At 46.9% G+C, this 20,430-nt stretch overlaps 1 protein-coding gene across 1 annotated transcript; it reads right to left on the reverse strand.

The window, feature by feature from the left end:
- Nucleotides 1-302: 302 nt before the first annotated feature.
- On the reverse strand, nucleotides 303-2,548 carry LOC123492114. Its single transcript, XM_045224111.1, has 2 exons — nucleotides 641-2,548; nucleotides 303-356 (listed from the first exon to the last, which is right to left on the reverse strand). Exons 1-2 carry the CDS (start codon nucleotides 2,546-2,548, stop codon nucleotides 303-305), a joined length of 1,962 nt encoding a protein of 653 aa, XP_045080046.1.
- Between the last annotated feature and the right edge of the window lie 17,882 nt (nucleotides 2,549-20,430).

The following is a 20,430-nucleotide window of genomic DNA, read 5'->3' on the forward strand; positions in this document are numbered from 1 at the left end:
AACAAATCTCTCGTGGACAGACTATGTTATCTCAATAAACAGTTTGGTTAACAGTTAATATCAGACTTAAGGATATGGACATACTATATTTCTTTACAGTAATGTTTCTGTTCATTGTGTCCAACAGCCAAACTTGTGGGATGTGCCTATTTTCTCATTTATTTACATCTGACTCATGCAAAGCACTCAGGGGCTTTTTGGTTCTGAGGAACTTTGGTAACTTCAACCCTTTCACTATGGAACTTTGTGAAGACCCTTCACTAGAACTGATGGAGCTGATGCCAGAGCTGAGGGATGTGGTGTCATAGCTGTGCACAGATCTTATTGAGCTGCAGAGAGAGCTTCCCAGTGATGATCTGTCAGATATGGAACCTCCACTCACTGTAGGGGAAAGTAACATTGGACAGTAAGTACTTACTTTTATACAAGTTAGTGCCTTGTCATTCAGCAAACAGAATTACTAGTGCGATAGCCATTGACGCATTTACTTATCAGTTAGTTATTACACAATATAAATTGGACTAGCCATTATTCCATGTTGTTTCTGCTCGGCAATCAGGCAGTATGAATGGTTATAATACTCACTACTTGGAGGAGGAAGGTCAATGCTGCGTGCTCGTCTTATTGGCACTGGTAGTACCTTCAGGAAACTCTGGTCTTCCTCTTCAGCTTGAAACACTTCTCCTCTGTTTCCTGCCACCATATACATGGCAAAGGTGGGGGCCCGAGGGGGTGGAGGAGGTGGTGGGGCTTGCCTATGGAGCTCCTCCTTGACGGCCTCCACCCCTCCTTTCATCTCAATGAAGTCGTAGATGACCTTGGATGTCTCCTTGTCTTTGAGCTGAGCCTCAGAGATTCCACACATGTCAAACAGGTTCTTCAGCTCTGGGTCCAGGTTATTCAAATCGAAGCCTGAGTTTGGGTCCCAGCCCACATGGGCAATGTGCTGGAAGTTGCTGGGGGTGTCTATTACTGCCTTGGTGAGCTTCTTCCCCTTGTCTTTCTTCTCCTTCTTGTTGACATGGTGTGGCTGGGGTGGCTGCTGGTGGTGGGAGTTGTCTATTTCATCTATCTCATAATGGCCTCCTCTGTTTCCTGCCACCATATCCTCGATCTTCTCCAGCAGCTCTGTGACCTGAGTGCCATCACCCCTGTTCTTGTTGTTGAAGACATGATACCTGTTTCCACATTTCTCAACAAGCCGCTGGAGGGCTTTCCTGTCACTCTCAATGGTTGTGTCTCCTAGACAGTCCCCATGGGTAAACAGCACTATGGTGTGACTCCAGACTGTCTCACTGAGAAGCTCCAGGTGTTCCTCTACTGCCGTTCTGTTTTCCTCAGTGAATGAAGCATCCACCGGTATGACCAGGAGGAGAGTGTGGGGTCCAGGAAAACAGAGGTACACACTGTTCACAATATGATCTTTAACCAGCTCAGGAGTCTCCTCTACAGTGTGATTATTCCACCATCCTGGAGTGTCGACCACAGTGACCTGCCGTCCTGCTACTTCTCCCTGTCTCTTCAAACACTGAATGGTTGTCCCTAACGCAAACTCTTCTCTGCCCAAGATGGTGTTTCCTGCTGAACTCCTCCCAGCTCCTCTGTATCCCAGCAGCACAATCCTCAGCTCGGAGAGTTGGAGTGAACCCACTCTGATGGGGGGTAGAGGTGGTGGGGAGGCTTGCCTACGGAGCTCCTTCTTGATGGCCTCCACCCCTCCTTTCCTCTCAATGAAGTCGTAGATGACCTTGGATGTCTCCTTGTCTTTGAGCTGAGCCTCAGAGATTCCACACATGTCAAACAGGTTCTTCAGCTCTGGGTCCAGGTTATTCAAATCGAAGCCTGAGTTTGGGTCCCAGCCCACATGGGCAATGTGCTGGAAGTTGCTGGGGGTGTCTATTACTGCCTTGGTGAGCTTCTTCCCCTTGTCTTTCTTCTCCTTCTTGTTGACATGGTGTGGCTGCTGGTGGTGGGAGTTGTCTATTTCATCTATCTCATAATGGCCTCCTCTGTTTCCTGCCACCATATCCTCTATCTTCTTCAGCAGCTCTGTGACCTGAGTGCCATCACCCCTGTTCTTGTTGTTGAAGACATGATACCTGTTTCCACATTTCTCAACAAGCCGCTGGAGGGCCTTCCTGTCACTCTCAATGGTTGTGTCTCCTAGACAGTCCCCATGGGTGAACAGCACTATGGTGTGACTCCAGACTGTCTCACTGAGAAGCTGCAGGTGTTCCTCTACTGATCTTCTGTGTTTCTCGGTGAATGAAAACCTCACCGCTATGACCATTAGGAGAGTGTGGGGTCCAGGAAAACAGAGGTACACACTGTTCACAATTTGATCTTTAACCAGCTCAGGCGTCTCCTCTACAGTGTGATTCCTCCAGCATCCTGGAGTGTCGACCACAGTGACCTGACGTCCTGCTACTTCTCCTTGTCTCTTCACACACTGAGCTGTTTTTGTCAGGTCAAACTCCTCTCTGCCCAGGAGGGTGTTTCCTACTGAACTCTTCCCAGATTCTCTGCACCCCAGCAGCACAATCCTCATCTCGGAGGGTTGGAGGAAGTCCTCAGAGAGAGAGAGGAAGGGAGATGCTTTATCCACTTCTTTGATATTAATTAACTTTTTTTTTACACCTTTTTCTCCCCAATTTCGTGATGTCCAATTGGTAGTTACAGTCTTGTCCCATCGCAGCAACTCCCGTACGGACTCGGGAGAGGCGAAGGTCGAGAGCCATGCATCCTACGAAACACGACCCCACCAAGCCACACTGCTTCTTGACACACTGCTCGCTTAACCCGGAATTCAGCCGCACCAATGTGTCGGAGGAAACACCATACAACTGGCGACCGAAGTCAGCGTGCATGCGCCCGGCCGCTACAAGGAGTCGCTAGAGCGCGATGGGACAAGGAAATCCCGGCCGGCTAAACCTTCCCCTAACCCGGATGACACTGGGCCAATTGTGCGCCGCCTCATGGGTCTCCCGGTCGCGACACAGCTCGGGATCGAACCCAGATCTGTAGTGACGCCTCTAGCACTATGATGCAGTGCTTTAGACCGCTGCACCACTCGGGAGGTGCTTTATCCACTTCCAATTGTTCAAAGCTGTCCTTACAACATTCAGTTCATCAAAATCTGAGTAACGTCACATGCACCTTAACCAACTCAACTCACCTTCCATGGCTAAAGATAAATACACAGAGACACTTTGCTGTTCCTCATGTTACAGTAGGAAAACACATGACAAAGTGTTGTTTTAAAGAAAGCCTTTAAGAGTGAATGCAATACTATTTTGTTGTTTCCTTGATGTTTCTCTGAACACAGCCAACAGTATGCACAACATTTGGTTTGTCAAATAATAGTCTCAAAGGTGAAGTGCTTACCAGAATCTGAGGTTACATTCCTGGTGGCCATTTGTTTGTCTGCATCAGTCTCTCCTCTCTTTGGTCTGTGAAAAATTAGATTGAGCTGTTATTAGAATAGAGAACTGGTCGGATTGAACCCTCTTGGTCACACACTGTGTGTCATCACAAATAGTAGTTGTGTAATATTCAAAGTTGTTATGAACAAAACAGGTTTTAGAACAAGGAATATTTTACATTTTTAGTCATTTAGCAGACGCTCTTATCCAGAGCGACTTACAGTTAGTGAGTGCATACATTTTCATACTGGCCCCCCGTGGGAAACGAATCCACAACCCTGGCGTTGCAAGCGCAATGCTCTACCAACTGAGCTACAGGGGATCACAAAAATCTTCACATTTACATTTTAGTCATTTAGCAGACGCTCTTATCCAGAGCGACTTACAGTTAGTGAGAACATACATTTTTCATACATAATATATTACTGTAAAACTTCAATTAATAGCCTGGGCGTTTATTTGCTTAAATCACTGAACACAACGGGCATGTATTAGGCGTCTCTTTCCTTAATGCACACAGCTTTTGCTCATTTGCATAGTTAATTGTTTAATTTCAGCATTTACTTCCAGCATTTTAATCAATTCCTGTACAAATGTTTTATCATTTACACAATGTGTCCTGTTTCTTTTGTCTTAGTATGCCTTTATATAAAAAATAATAAACGTTTCCTTGACAGAATAATTATTCTCCTCTTTCACTATGCATTTCTGGCAGTTCTTACTTTCGCCACTAGTGGTGATTGGTCGATTTCTAGGGGTAAAACGTTAAACCTTTTAAACAATTCATGGTAATTCATGGTAACCTCATAAACCATTCATTTTGACCCCGCGTTTATTTTAAGCAAGCGCTTATTTGCTGAAATGTGTTAGCCACCCTTGTTACTAGGAAACCATACACAAAATGTATAATTTTACCAATTTTTATATTTAGGAAGAGGTCATCATTTCATGGAGTCTGTGAAGGACGAAACCACATGGAAAAAGTGGAAAGCAAGTTAGGTACCAAAAATTGTTTTTTCAAATCAAAATAATTTATTGTGTTAGAGGTTTCATGATGCTTGTATGCAAACCAAAGTAGATAATTTTAAGATTGTTCTTTACATCAGTTGTGCTCTCTATAAGCATTAATATAGTCAAAATGTTTGCCTTGGGGTAAGTTGAGTCAATGGCAAGTTGAGCAAATTGAAGTGTTTTCTTCCCAGGCGTAATGCAAAGCATTAAAGCTGGAGACTCTTATCTCCCTCACTAACTTTAGGCGTCAGTTGTCAGAGCAGCTTACCGATCATGTCACAACGGCTGATGTAGATGTGGTGAAGGAGTCAAACGCAGACACAGAAGCTCAGTCCAATACTTTACTGAACACGACCAAAAATATACAAAACACTGGCCTCAAAACAAACAAGAGGCGGACAATGCGCAAACGGCTAGTAATCCAAGGCGCACGAAAACAGTACAGTGCGACGACAGGGAAAACAACAAACAAACAACGAGCCGACCTGGGGCCTGTTGCACAAAACTAGGATAAGGGATTAAGCCAGGATATCTTGGTGATCCTGGCTCAATTGATCCGTAATCCGGTTGCACTAAAGATGGATAGGGGGCAGGAGGATATGTTATGGTATAAATTACCATGGAGATTTATTCTGTGGAGCTAGCCTGCTCCAGACCAGGCTAAATTCCAGGATCTATTTAATCTCATCCCTAATGTCAGTCAGCAGTCACCACAAATGGAAACCAATAGTTATTTCACTGCTCACTATACATTGTTATCACATATAACTAGACCCACTGTCATTATTTAAACGTTTGTGATCATTCATTTCAATGATTTTGGATAAAAAATGATTTTTAGATGATGTTGCTATCATTAGATAATTTACAGTTTCCCATAGACTATAAGGCTATATATAAAATGATAGAATATTAGGGCCACAGAGGGGAAAAAAACACAAGTCATAATATTGTAACCAGTTGTTTTAAAGGAGGACAGTTGTTAAAATGACAGATGTGGGGCATTTCGTGAAATTGTACTTCAGTATGGTTTCATAAACAAAGACATGCTGATGTGCCAGAATATTAAGTATCACATTGTCATAAGTATCAAAACTGTAAAAACAATATGTAGCTTTTCTGCAGAAAGAACCAGCCTCATAAATTTATGACTTTATCCTTTTTCTTCAGTGTGGCCCTAGTACTCTGTCATATAAACAAATACACATTCCATATGAATATAAAAACACAATGTGTAACATTATGTTCCTTTATTGAATAAGGACAAAACAAAGCAGGTAAACCATCAGCTCCTTTCGAAACTGAAGTCACAGTGACTCTACAAGATGGAAAGCACAGAATCCAAGCATATTATACAAAATGATACATACACATTCAAAGGTCTGTATATAACACACCCTGCATGTCTGCACACTAAAATAAATGCAGGACAAATCCATACACATCAACTGAACAGACAAATGAATGGATGCAGTAGCCTCCCTGCAGCCTTGTATTACACACAGTATACCGCACAAACATCATAAGAGGCCAAATTCGTAAAAAAACTAACCCAAAAAAACCCAAATTCCTCTGCCACCGCAGGACATATTTAACCAAAATTGAAAGCACACATACTAACTAAAATAATTCAACACATATTGGTCCCTCAGCAGCCGACCACTGTCGTCATCAGGGAAGATTGCCGGATTGTCCCAGTCCATGGCTGGTGGCACTCTGGGGGCCCTCTCCTTCCTCAGGCAGGCCACATTGTGGAGGACAGCACAAGCCACAGTAATATCACATGCCCTAACAGGGCTGACCCTTAATTTGTGAAGGCAGTGAAAGCGTGCCTTCAGGAGGCCAAAGGTCATTTCAACTCTGGCCCTGGTCCTGGCATGGGCATGGTTGTAGGCCTGCTGTGCTTCCTGGGGGTCTGTGAAAGGTGTCAGGAGAAAAGGCTGGCAGCCATACCCCCTGTCTCCCAGCAACACACCAGAGAATTCACCTGTCAACACAAAATCTCATCATTACTACCTCATAAACACAGTGATATTCTTGACACAGCCATGATGGTTATAAATAGGGGTTGTGTGGCTTACCTTGTGATAGGCACTGATAGATTTCAGAGGCCCGAAAGATTCTGGAGTCATGGACTGAGCCAGGCCATTTTGCCACAACATTGCTGATCACACAGTCAGCATTGCAGACCATCTGAAATCATAAGATGAGGAATATTACACCAATCAATGCACATCACTGGCAATGCAGAGTGTTCGTCAATGGACAATATCAAAAAGTTATGTTCACCTGAACATTAATGCTGTGAAAGGATTTCCTATTCACAAAATCGGCCTCATGGGCACCTGAGGGGGCTTTTATCCTTATGTGTGTGCAGTCCACTGCACCAATGACATTGGGGAAACCTGTCACACAAAGTAATGAGTATCCTACTATGTGTTAACAGTTGTCCTGTAATTTGTAGATCCTCTTACCTGCAATCCTATAGAACTCCTCTTTGATGTCACAGAGTCTTCTGTGGCCAGGGAAGGAGATGAAGACATCTGCTAATGCTTTGATAGCCAGACACACACTCCTTATTGTGCGGCAAATTGTGGCCTTGTTCAGCTGTTCTGCATCCCCCACTGAGTACAGGAAGGCTCCACTAGCAAAAAAGCGCAAGGCCACACAAACCATTTGCTCCACACTCAGTGCATGGCTCCGTGCAGTGCGGTGCTTAATCCTGGGACCCAGTAGTCTGCATAGATACCTGATGCCATCTGCAGAAAACCTGTATCTTTCATATAGATGGTCATCAGGGAAGGCCAGTGGGTCCAACCGGTCCCTGAAGACCCTTTCTCGCCTGAAGGCTCTCCCTCAGCACAAGTGCTTCTTCATCCACCACATCTCGCACGAATGGGCATGCCATTGTCAGAGCAGAAAGGAACACACAATTTTGGGCCTTCATATAGGCTAGTGGCCACACCTGGTGCTGGGGGGTGGGCAAAAGAGGGCGATGCCTTATAACGATGACTTGGTTGTACTGATTGCTGGGAAAATAAAAAAACCTTAGAAAGATGCCACCGTCCTGTGTGCTCACAATAAGAGCTCATATGTCATGGCTCACTTGACTTTACGAGAATATACCTAATTTTTATTTTGAGCTGTGTCATCTTCTTGGAGCTGGGGGAGGAAAGAAAAATAATGATTAATACATTTGTGTTACAGTTAGCATACAGTGTACATTGAAGGCATATCTCACCTCCCTCTCAAGTTTTTTTATTTCAAGGTCCAGTTTCCTAATTGTCCTCTTTTTTATTTCGGACTCCAGTGCAAGATTTTCCATCTTTTTCTTCTTGTACTGAATGTCTATGTCTGCCAGTTCTATTTGGCGCCGGAGGTGGTTGCCATACAACTTTCTGATAGCTTGTGAGCTCTGTGAACACAATACAATTAGCGCAGCTGGAATTTGGCAGGATGTGGTGTCCTTTTATTAATACGCACTATGTTGCCAGGCTGGTTTTCCCACTGTATAGCATCTGGGTCCTGTAAAAGAAATTAGATTTTTTGATTTTGATGAGGACTCCTCACCATTGTAGAGTAAATAGTACTTTCACAGTCTTAACATGATACCTCATGCCTTCTGGAATCCAGAGAGATGGTCTCCTCCTCATCATCGTCTCCATCATGTGCTGTTGCTGCTGCACTGGGGCCTTCACCCTATCACATTTAATCGGATTCATATTGAAGCTAGTAGACAAGACATGCCAGGCCTACAGTATGCCTTTGATGGAGTACTCACTGGATCAGCATCGTCTGGTGCTTGTGCTGGTGGCTCTAACAGGAACACAGTGCTGCCAGACACTGCAAGGCAATAGGTAAACCAAAGTCAGACAGTCCAAATTGATTCAATATGAATGTGGTTGTATCCCATGTAGAGATGGAAGGACATACCTTGAATGAAGCGGGTGGCATCTTGGGAGGAACCTATGCTCGTCTCTTTCCCCCAGGGATCCCCTCTAAGACGGGCCTGCCTTTATTTAGCTCCAAGGCCATGTCCTCTGCTGGGGTAAGGTCAGCCTTTGGTGACCCACCACCCGTGCCTTGTCTGTGGGTATTCTTTTTCACTGCTAAAACAGTACAGACAATGTGTGAGCAGGCACCTTCTGGGTACAATATATGCTTGTGCTTTGTTAAATATTAGTCAGGGACCATACCATTCTGCAGAATGTTCTTGTATTTGATTTTGACCTGCTGCCATGTCCGTTTTGGCCCGTTCATGTTTAATCTACACACACACACACACACACATTTAATGGAGTCACACTGCAAAAAATTACTTGGTATTTTTGTCTTGTTTTCAGTAAAAATATCAAAAAATTTATCATAGCTTTATACAGTGTGATGGAGTTACTTTACACAATTTCACTCATATCTGCAGTGCATTTCAATTAAAAAATTTAACCGTTTCATAATTACAGTACAACTGCATTTTTGGAGATGTGAATTAAATATTTGAATTGTAATTGTGATGTTTCAGCGGAGCGGTGAGTGTGTAATTGTGCACTACTTACGCATTCAGGCGGTCTGCAATACTTTGCCACGCTTTTTCTCTTTGCTTTATCACTGTGGCGGTGTTGCCTTTCTTCTTAATTATATCTTTTACCTCCTCGTATGCCTCCATGAGGATTTGTGCTTCCGACGGGGAAAAGTACGCGGCTCTAGTTGCCATGGTAAATCAGTTAATCTGTGATCTGTGGCGGGGTCTATTTGAGTGAGCCGTGAGCGCGCACCTATCCAGGATTGGTTTCACCTGGCTTAATGAATCCGTGTCTGCTCATCCTGGCTTGGTCTTTGTGCAACCAATTAAGCCTGGACGCACATGTTTTGGCTTCATTGAGCTCAGCTGAGTCATTTATCCCGGATGTCTTAATTCTACTTTTGTGCAACAGGCCCCTGATGACAGGCGAACAATAACACACAACACAAGACTAACCAAACGAGAAACGTATAGGAGACATAATCAACCAAACAGGAAACAGGTGTACATAATCAGACAAAACCAAACAGACATCGAAAACATCGAATGGTGATAGCTAGTACTCCGGGGACGACGACCGCCGAAACCTGCCCGAACAAGGAGGAGGAGCAGCCTCGGCCGAAACCGTGACAGATCACTGCACCTGTACACAGTCCCATCTGTAATTAGCCCATCCAACTACCTCATCCCCATATTGTTATTTATTTTGCTAATTTGCACCCCAGTATCTCTATTTGCACATCATCTTTTGCACATCTATCATTCCAGTGTTAATACGAAATTGTAACTATTTTGCACTATGGCCTATTTATTGCCTTACCTCCATAATTTACTACATTCGCATACACTGTATATATATTTTCTGTTGTATTTTTGACTTTATGTTTTGTTTACCCCATATGTAACTCTGTGTTGTTGTTTTTATCGCACTGCTTTGCTTTATCTTGGCCAGGTCGCAGTTGTAAATGAGAACTTGTTCTCAATTGGCTTACCTGGTTAAATAAAGGTGAAATAAAAATAAAATAAAAATTGGGATATGAGGTAACAACAGGGCCTGGCCTATGTTAAAAGTGTTTAAAAAAAGTACAACATGTTTGTTAGGTGTCAAGCCTATATTAAAATATGCTTAAAATTAATAAAAGACAGAAAAGTGATTGTGATTTTGTTGAATTGTGTTTGGGAAAAAAAGATAGACATGGTTTTAAAAAGTTAGTGGTAATATTTCATTCAGTGCCAAAATGTGTTTTGACACCTTAGCTTACCCTGTCCCATACCTGGGGTAAATTGTGCCAAGAGACCACTTTTTTTGGACAAGCTATGTTTTCAAAACTGCAATGTTTAAATGAATTCTGATTATTTCCAGGGATATACAACATCCTGAAATATATATAGAGTGATGCTGAATGTAAAAGAAGCTCAACTTACCCCACTCTCCCCTAAACCCCAATGACACAGGACTTATCAGTGAGGTTTATCACAGCTAATACATCAAAGCATGATGCCATTTTTTGTTTTTGTTTGCTCATGTTCTTGAAATTGAGAGAAATTGTGGTTCTCTGTAAAATAGTATTCAGACAAGTATTGCAGCCCTTTACACTCGTACACGTATACGGGTTGAAAACGACAGATTTGGGCACTGATAATTGGAATGCAGGGGCTGTACAGTAACATGCTATACATGACGTCAGAGCTCAGGGTCTCCCCTTCACAGCTCTTTTTTTGACTGACGCCTGTTCTGAACTTGAGTACCTTGCACAACAAGAAGTTGTGCCCATCCCTCCTGCTAATGGCGAAAAGTGCATAAAGATAGCGGGCCCCTTACACTTACCACAAACACCTCATTTACTAAGTTCGTCATATTGTACATTGCTCTCCATTACTCTTTTTTTGTATTAGCATTAGCACAGTATACCAAACATTAGGAACAGCTTCCTAACATTGAGTTGCAACCCCCCTTTTGCCCTCAAAACAGCCTCAATTTTTCGGGGCATGGACTCTACAAGGTGTGGAAAGCGTTTCTCCTACCATACCCAGCTCAAAGGCACTTAAATCTTTTGTCTTGCCCATTCACCCTCGGATTGGCACACGTACACAATCCATGTCTCAATTGTCTCAAGGCTGTCTCATCCTTATTTAACCTGTCCCCTCCCATTTATCCACACTGATTGAAGTGGATTTAACAAGTCACATCAATAAGGGATCATAGCTTTCACCTGGATTCACCTGGTCAGTCTATGTCATGGAAAGAGCAGGTGTTCTTAATGTTTTGTATACTCAGTGTACATGATCCCAATTCTAGCTCCAAGATGGCGGAAATGTGAAAAAACAAAAAGTAAATCGTGCTGATTTCCTGGCACATTGAACCATATCGTCCGCCGTAGTTTAAAAACTCAGTGGATAGTGCTCAAACGATGACGTCATATCTGAATTCAGCCATCTTTATGAGGCTTTGCCAAATGTATAAAGGGTGGCATAAGCACTGCTTAATACAGACTTTATAAATCCTATTAAATTGAGACATCACAAAGCATTTATAACCCTGACATGCATCTTGGTAAAGCATTGCAATGCCAGGACAGTGGGTTCGATTCCCGGGTCCACCCATACGTGAATATTTATTCACGCATGACTGTAAGTCGCTTTTTCAGATTCAGATTCAGAAAGCTTTAATGTCCTCAGAGAGGCAATTCATTTTGCAGCAGTCATAAAACATAACACATAAAAATAAATAGCAAATTACATTTACAAGCAAATAGGCAGGGTAAGTGTAGTTTCATAGTGCAAGCGCTAAGTGCATTAGTCCAACATTTTGTTAAGGTGCAGAATTGCATTCAGAATAAAAGAGTACTTGGCCCTATTTTTTTAACCTTAGGTAGTCTGTACCTGCGGCCAGAGAGAAGGAGATGGAATTCGGAGTGGAGTGGATGGGAAGAGTCAACCACTATTTTATTCGCCTTCTGGAGGGCTCTGCCCAGGTAGAGAAATTACAGTTCTTGCTGTTGCTGCCCCATGATTTTCCCACAAGTCCTGACTAAGTTAGCTAGCTGAATAAACTAAGTTAGTCTATTCCTGGAAACATTGAACTACTGTAGATTACAGCAATTATAATTTATAAAGTGGAAGTTGGAAGAGTTGTATTTCAGTGTTTCAGTGAAAGGTTAGTGAGGGAGGCCTCGCTTCCCCAGATGTTTAGTTAATTTAATTCCGATCTCCTTTGCATTAGTGTAGCCTTTTCTGTAGCCTGTCAACTATGTGTCTGTCTATCCCTGTTCTCTCCTCTCCGCATAGGCCATACAAACGCCTCACACCACGTGGCTGCTGCCTCTCTAACCTGGTGGTCCCTGCACGCACGACCCATGTGGAGTTCCAGGTCTCTGGCAGCCTCTGGAACTGCCGTTCTGCGGCCAACAGAGTTCATCTCAGCTTATGCTACCCTCCAGTCCCTCGACTTCTTGGCGCTGACGGAAACATGGATTACCACAGAAAACACTGCTACTCCTACTGCTCTCTCCTCATCTGACCATGTGTTCTCGCATACCCCAAGAGCATCTGGTCAGCGGGGCGGTGGCACAGGAATCCTCATCTCTCCCAAGTGGAAATTCTCTCTTTCTCCCCTGACCCATCTGTCTATCTCCTCATTTGAATTCCATGCTGTCACAGTCACTAGCCCATTCAAGCTTAACATCCTTATCATTTATCGCCCTCCAGGTTCCCTTGGAGAGTTCATCAATGAGCTTGACAAGTTCCTTTCCTGAGGATGGCTCACCCCTCACAATTCTGGGTAACTTTAACATCCCTACGTCTACCTTTGACTCATTTCTCTCTGCCTCCTTCTTTCCACTCCTCTCCTCTTTTGACCTCACCCTCTCACCGTCTCCCCCTACTCACAAGGCAGGCAATACGCTTGACCTCATCTTTACTAGATGCTGTTCTTCTACTAATCTCACTGCAACTCTCCTCCAAGTCTCTGACCACTACTTTGTATCCTTTTCTGTCTCGCTCTCCTCCAACACTACTCACTCTGCCCCTACTCAGATGGTAATGCGCCTTCGCGACCTTCGCTCTCTCTCTCCCGCTACTCTCTCCTCTTCCACCCTATTATCTCTTCCCTCTGCTCAATCCTTCTCCCTCCAATCTCCTAATTCTGCCTCCTCAACCCTCCTCTCCTCCCTTTCTGCATCTTTTGACTCTCTATGTCCCCTATCCTACCGGCCGGCTCGGTCCTCAACTCCTGCTCCGTGGCTTGACGACTCATTGCGAGCTCACAGAACAGGGCTCCTGGCAGCGGTGCGGAAATGGAGGAAAACTAGACTCCCTGCCGACCTGTCATCTTTTCACTCCCTCCTCTCTACATTTTCTTCTTCTGTTTCTGCTGCTAAAGCCACTTTCTACCTCTCTAAATTTCAAGCCTCTGCCTCTAACCCTAGGAAGCTCTTTGCCACCTTCTCCTCCCTGCTGAATCCTCCTCCTCGTCCCCCTCCCTCCTCCCTCTCTGTGGATGACATCGTTAACCATTTTGAAAAGCAGGTTGACGACATCCGATCCTCATTTATTAAGTCAAATGACACTGCTGGTCCTGCTCACACTGCCCTACCCTATGCTTTGACTTCATTCTCCCCTCTCTCTCCAGATGAAATCTTGCGACTTGTGACGGCCGGCCGCCCAACAACCTGCCCGCTTGACCCTATCCCCTCCTCTCTTCTCCAGACCATTTCCGGAGACCTTCTCCATTACCTCACCTCGCTCATCAACTCATCCTTGACCACTGGCTATGTCCCTTCCGTCTTCAAGAGAGCGAGAGTTGCACCCCTTCTCAAAAAACCTACACTCGATCCCTCCGATGTCAACAACTACAGACCAGTATCCCTTCTTTCTTTTCTCTCCAAAACTCTTGAGCGTGCTGTCTTTAGCCAACTCTCTTGCTATCTCTCTCAGAATGAACTTCTTGATCCAAACCAGTCAGGTTTCAAGACTGGTCATTCAACTGAGACTGCTCTTCTCTGTGTCACGGAGTCTCTCCGCACTGCTAAAGCTAACTCTCTCTCCTCTGCTCTCATCCTTCTAGACCTATCTGCTGCCTTTGATACTGTGAACCATCAGATCCTCCTCTCCACCCTCTCCGAGTTGGGCATCTCCGGCGCGGCTCACTCTTGGATTGCGTCCTACCTCACAGGTCGCTCCTACCTGGTGGCGTGGCGAGAATCTGTCTCCACACCACGTGCTCTCACCACTGGTGTCCCCCAGGGCTCAGTTCTAGGCCCTCTCCTATTCTCTCTATACACCAAGTCACTTGGCTCTGTCATATCCTCACATGGTCTCTCCTATCATTGCTACGCAGACGACACACAATTAATCTTCTCCTTTACCCCTTCTGATAACCAGGTGGCGAATCGCATCTCTGCATGTCTGGCAGACATATCAGTGTGGATGACGGATCACCACCTCAAGCTGAACCTCGGCAAGACGGAGCTGCTCTTCCTCCTGGGGAAGGACTGCCCACTCCATGATCTCGCCATCAAGGTTGACAACTCCGTTGTGTCCTCCTCCCAGAGTGCAAAGAACCTTGGCGTGACCCTGGACAACACCCTGTCATTCTCCGCTAACATCAAAGCGGTGACCCGATCCTGTATGTTCATGCTCTACAACATTCGCAGAGTATGACCCTACCTTACACAGGAAGCGGCACAGGTCCTAATCCAGGCACTTGTCATCTCCCGTCTGGATTACTGCAACTCGCTGTTGGCTGGGCTCCCTGCCTGTGCCATTAAACCCCTACAACTCATCCAGAACGCTGCTGCCTGTCTGGTGTTCAACCTTCCCAAGTTCTCTCACGTCACCCCGCTCCTCCGCACACTCCACTGGCTTCCAGTTGAAGCCTGCATCTGCTACAAGACCATGGTGCTTGCCTACGGAGCTGTGAGGGGAACGGCACCTCCATACCTTCAGGCTCTGATCAGTCCCTACGCCCAAACAAGGGCATTGCGTTCATCCACCTCTGGCCTGCTGGCCCCCCTACCTCTGCGGAAGCACAGTTCCCGCTTAGCCCAGTCAAAACTGTTCGCTGCTCTGGCACCCCAATGGTGGAACAAGCTTCCTCACGACGCCAAGACAGCGGAGTCACTCACCACCTTCTGGAGACACTTGAAACCGCACCTCTTTAAGGAATACCTGGGATAGGATAAAAGTAATCATTCTACCCTCCCCCTACCCCACCCCACAAAAAAAAATATTTAAAAAATCAGTAGAATGAGGTGTGCCTGTGTTGGAATTCAACAGACACTGGAATGGAATGGCTGTCATACATGCTGATTTATGAAAAATGTGCAGTGGTCTCTTCATTTTTTCCGCAGCTGTATATATATATATATATATATATTGTGATGTCACGAGAGGCTGTGTCCTGGAGGGACGTTACATCCCCCTGAGGTGGCTGCAAACCCAGACAGCTATGGCTCCATCTGCTGGTATGGTCGGGAACTCCACCCCTCTATGGCCAATCTTCCCACGCAGCTGAAACAAATGAGGAGCTGATGAGCTGAAGGTTTGGGAAGGGAAGAGACACACTGAGGGAGTGGGTGGGAAGGGAAGAGACAGTCTCCAACCTGGGCTCTCTGGAGGACAAGAGTGCTGCACGTCCACTTCCATGAGGAATATAAGGATTTGGAGATACTTACCTTTGGGAAATACTCACCTTTGGATATATGCACCTGTGGAAATACGTGAGAGACATTTGGAAGGACTTTTTTGCTGGGTTGGCCACTAGCTGCAACGTGGACTACAGTAAGGCTGGGGAAAAGTTATCTGAGCGAGTGAGAATTATGATTTTGGATGTGGAAGAGACATCCCTGAACTGTTAACCCTTAAAGAGCCACAAGAGAACAGAATTTTGTTATATTTTCGTTAATTTCCCAAGACCTATAATAAAATCCTTGTTTTGTTTGAACCTTGTCTCCTTGCACTACTTGAGCAATCCCGCTGAAAGCTGTGTAGCCTCTCGTGACGTCACAGATGGTGGAGAATACGGGCACGCTCAAGCGTTAATAGTGCATGTCAGAGGAGGATAGCGAAGGTTTGATCACCCAGTTTTCCAAGTTGGCCGTAGGCTCCCCGCCGACTGAAATGGAGGACATATTGAAAGCCCTTGTTGCTGGCCAGCAAGCCCAGATGCAAGCAAACGTGGCTCTCTTGGAGGAGCAAAAGAAAGCCAACCTTCTGAAGGCAGAGGAATTGCAGTTGCAGAGACAGAGGGTGGTCCAAAATACCCGCCCAATAAAGGCAAGTGACTTTATATCTAAGATGGGAGCTACCGATGACATTGAGGCATACCTGCATGCATTTGAGGCCACGGCCACTAGGGAAGCCTGGCCCAAGCAACAGTGGGTTGGTCTGTTAGCCCCCTTTCTAACCGGGGAATCGCTGAATGCTGTCCGGGACCTGGGCCCTGACCAGGTTACTGACTATGATGCCCTGAAGTCTGAGATCCTCAGCAGATATGGACTCACAAAGTTTGGTATGGCCCAGCGCTTTCACAGCTGGACCTTCCAACCAGACCAACCTCCTCGGGCGCAGATGCATGAACTTGTCCGAATCGCAAGGAAATGGCTGGATCCGCAGAGGAATACAGCAGCGGCGGTGGTGGAGGCCGTTGTGGTGGATCGTTACCTACGCGCCCTGCCTTATGAGGCAAAAACGGTTCATCAGTCAACAGGCCTTGACCACGGCTGATCTGACCGTGGAAGCTGTGGAAAAGTACCAGGCCACAGCGGAGATGCTGAATGCTTCCCGAAAAGACCCCAGGAGGGCGGCCCCACCACAAATGGGAAGAACCTGTCCAAAGGACCCCAAGGTCTCGAACCCAGCCACGTCAGGACTTATCCCGGCTCCAAGGGGAGCCAGAAACCAGGCGGGTCCAAGAAGAGTACACCAGGAGGGGGAAACTCGACAGTGTTACCGGTGTGGGGAGATGGGACATATCTCCTGGCAGTGTGGGAAACCAGCCGATGAACCTATGCCCACTGCGGAGTCCTCCAGCTTAGCACCCACACACCGTTTTGCCTCGCTCTTGGGAGTCGTAGATGGCGGCCCAGATCGACCCCCCACCTGCCCGGTAACTGTGAATCACCATGATGTGGAGGCCTTACTGGATTCTGGTAGCCGGGCCACCCTGGTGCGTAAGGATTTGGTGGGCCCAACGTGTCTGACCCCAGGGAAAGTCCTCCCAGTTTCCTGTGTCCATGGGGACACCAGAGAATACCCCATTACTGAACTTACAATGACCAGCACACGGGGAACCATACACACGACGGCGGGGGTGGTTGATTCCCTCCCCGTCCCTGTCCTAATTGGACGAGACTGCCCAGCCTTTTACCCACTCTGGAGAGAGTCTCAGGAGAGGATAACCCGAGTACCTCGGAAACGGAGAGGCAAGACTCATCCTGGGAAGGCTCCGGTGCAATCCTCCGAGTTACTCACTCCCGCCCGGGCTCTGATAGGGATGGCAGGTGCCCAGACCGACACCGAGACTGGTCCGGATACGGGAGAAGAGAACGCAGCCCAGGAAAGCGCTCCGTTCTCCAGTGAAGAAGACGTCCCAGGCACCCAAGAGCTTCCCCCTCTCACAGGCCAGTATGGTACGGCTCAATTACAAGATCCTACTCTTGCAAATGCCTTAAGAAATGTGCAGGTATTAGAAGGTGTAGTGTTAGGTGATAAGACAAACCCTACTTACCCCCATTTCGCAGTAAACCGGGGGTTAGTATATCAGATAGTCAAGAAAAATGATGAAGTGCATGAACAGCTCCTCGTGCCACAGCCCTATCGGGCCACAGTACTCAACCTAGCACACACACACCCGCTAGGGGGCCCACTTGGGGGTGGAGAAGACTAAGGAAAGAATCATGCAACGTTTCTTTTGGCCAGGAGTACACAAAGAGATAGAGAACTACTGCCGTAGTTGCCCTGAGTGTCAGCAGGTTGCGCCAAAGCCCACATATAGAAACCCGCTCATTCCCTTGCCCATTATCGAAACTCCTTTTGAGAGGATTGGATTAGACATAGTCGGGCCCTTACCGAAAAGTTCCAGGGGACATCAATACATTCTGGTCATTCTGGACTATGCATCCCGGTACCCGGAGGCCATTCCGCTGAGGAAGGCTACATCCAGACAAATCGCCAAGGAGCTGTTCCGTCTCTCAACTAGTCTGGGAATCCCAAAAGAGATATTGACGGACCAAGGGACTCCATTCATGTCCAGGGTGATGAAAGAACTCTGTGCTTTACTGAAAATCAAACAGCTGAGAACCTCGGTCTACCACCCCCAGACAGATGGCCTAGTCGAACGTTTTAACAAAACACTAAAATCCATGCTGCGGAAAGCGGTAGGGGAAGATGGGCGCAACTGGGATCAGCTGTTACCCTACATATTATTTGCGGTGAGAGAGGTACCTCAGTCTTCTACTGGTTTTTCACCCTTTGAGCTCTTGCTTTCCTACAGACCCAGAGGACTGCTCGACATCGCCAAGGAGGCCTGGGAGGAGCAGCCATGCCAACAGCGGACACTGATCGACCATGTCGGGGCTATGAGGGAGAGAATGAAGGCCATCTATCCCATGATGCGGGAACACCTGGAGGCCAGTCAGCGGCAACAGCAAGCCTCCTACAACAGATCTGCTCAACCCAGGGAGTTTAAGCCGGGGGACAGAGTGCTGGTCCTGGTGCCAACCGTTGAGTGTAAATTCCTGGCAACCTGGCAAGGACCATATGAGGTCATTGAACGCATGGGAGAAGTAAACTACAAGGTGAGGCAACCAGATAAAAGAAAAACTGAGCAGATTTATCATGTTAACCTTTTAAAGAAGTGGCACGCCAGAGAGGCGCTGTTCAGCTGTCTACCCCCCACAGAGACCAAGGAACCGGCGCGAGAAGAGGTTCAGCTGGGTCCAAATCTGTCCCCACATCAACGACAGATGGTCCTGGAACTCGTGGAGCAGAACCAGGATGTCTTCTCCTCCCTTCCCGGTCACACAGAGGTGGTCCAACATGAGATCCGCACCATGCCTGGCCGAACGGTAAACCAGCGCCCGTACCGCGTGCCAGAGGCTCGTAAAGTGGTTATACAGAAGGAGGTAAGGAAGATGCGGGAGTTGGGAGTAATCGAAGAGTCCCACAGTGCCTGGGCAAGTCCCATCGTACTAGTTCCCAAGCCAGACGGTTCAGTACGATTTTGTAATGACTATCGAAAGTTGAATGAAGTGTCTGAATTTGATGCATACCCAATGCCTCGTGTCGATGATTTAATAGACTCCTTGGGGCATGCTCGTTTCCTAACCACTCTTGATCTCACAAAAGGCTACTGGCAGGTGCCCCTGACCCCGGCGTCTAAGGAGAAGACAGCCTTTGCCACCCCGGAGGGGCTCTACCAGTATACCCGACTTCCGTTTGGTCTCCACGGGGCACCTGCCACGCTCCAACGCCTGATGGATCGAGTCCTTGCGCCCCACAAGAGGTACGCAGCGGCTTATTTGGATGATGTTGTTATACAAAGTCCGGATTGGGCCAGCCACATACCCCGGGTACAAGCGGTGCTGGATTCGCTCAGGGAAGCAGGGCTCACGGCAAACCCGAAGAAGTGCAAGCTGGCCTTCAGTGAGACAAACTACCTGGGGTACACCATTGGGCGGGGGTTGGTCAAACCACAGGAAGCCAAACTGCGGGCCATACAGGACTGGCCGCAGCCCATCACCAAGAAGCAAGTAAGGTCATTTTTGGGCCTCGCTGGCTACTATAGACGCTTTATTGCAGATTTTGCTACCATAGCTGCACCGTTGACGGAGCTGACGACCAAACGCCACTCACGAATGGTGAAGTGGAACCCTGCGGCGGAGGCGGCTTTCCTCAACCTGAAGCGAGCACTCTGCTCCAGTCCGATCCTGGTGGCACCAGACTTCAAGAAGGAATTCATTGTCCAAGCGGATGCTTCGGAGGTGGGTCTGGGTGCTGTCCTCACCCAGGCACATGACGGTGAAGAACATCCCATTCTCTACCTAAGCAGAAAGTTACTTCCAAGAGAGAAGAACTATTCAACGGTGGAGAAAGAATGTCTGGCTGTAGTCTGGGCCCTGGAGTCCCTTCGGTTCTATCTCCTGGGCCGACGTTTCATGGTGGTATCTGATCACGCCCCTCTGCAGTGGATGGCCAAGAACAAGGAATCAAACAGTAGAGTAACCAGATGGTTTTTGAGCTTGCAACCGTTTAACTTTTCTGTTGTCCACAGGGCTGGCAAGCACCACGGCAATGCGGACGCCCTCTCCCGGCGTGATGCCTTCTTCGCTGCCTTTACCCCGACGAGGACGTCGGTCCCGAGGAGGGGGATGTGTGATGTCACGAGAGGCTGTGTCCTGGAGGGACGTTACATCCCCCTGAGGTGGCTGCAAACCCAGACAGCTATGGCTCCATCTGCTGGTATGGTCGGGAACTCCA

Source organism: Coregonus clupeaformis, chromosome 12 (assembly GCF_020615455.1).
Source record: "Coregonus clupeaformis isolate EN_2021a chromosome 12, ASM2061545v1, whole genome shotgun sequence".
NCBI lineage: Eukaryota > Metazoa > Chordata > Actinopteri > Salmoniformes > Salmonidae > Coregonus > Coregonus clupeaformis.

Excerpts from the sequence above, each read along its gene's own strand:
- LOC123492114 (XM_045224111.1), bottom strand. The coding sequence starts at position 2,548 with ATGAGGATTGTGCTGCTGGGGTGCAGAGAATCTGGGAAGAGTTCAGTA. Across the intron at positions 357-640 it reads AAGACCAGAGTTTCCTGAAG|ATCATCACTGGGAAGCTCTC; the intron begins GTACTACCAGTG and ends CATATCTGACAG.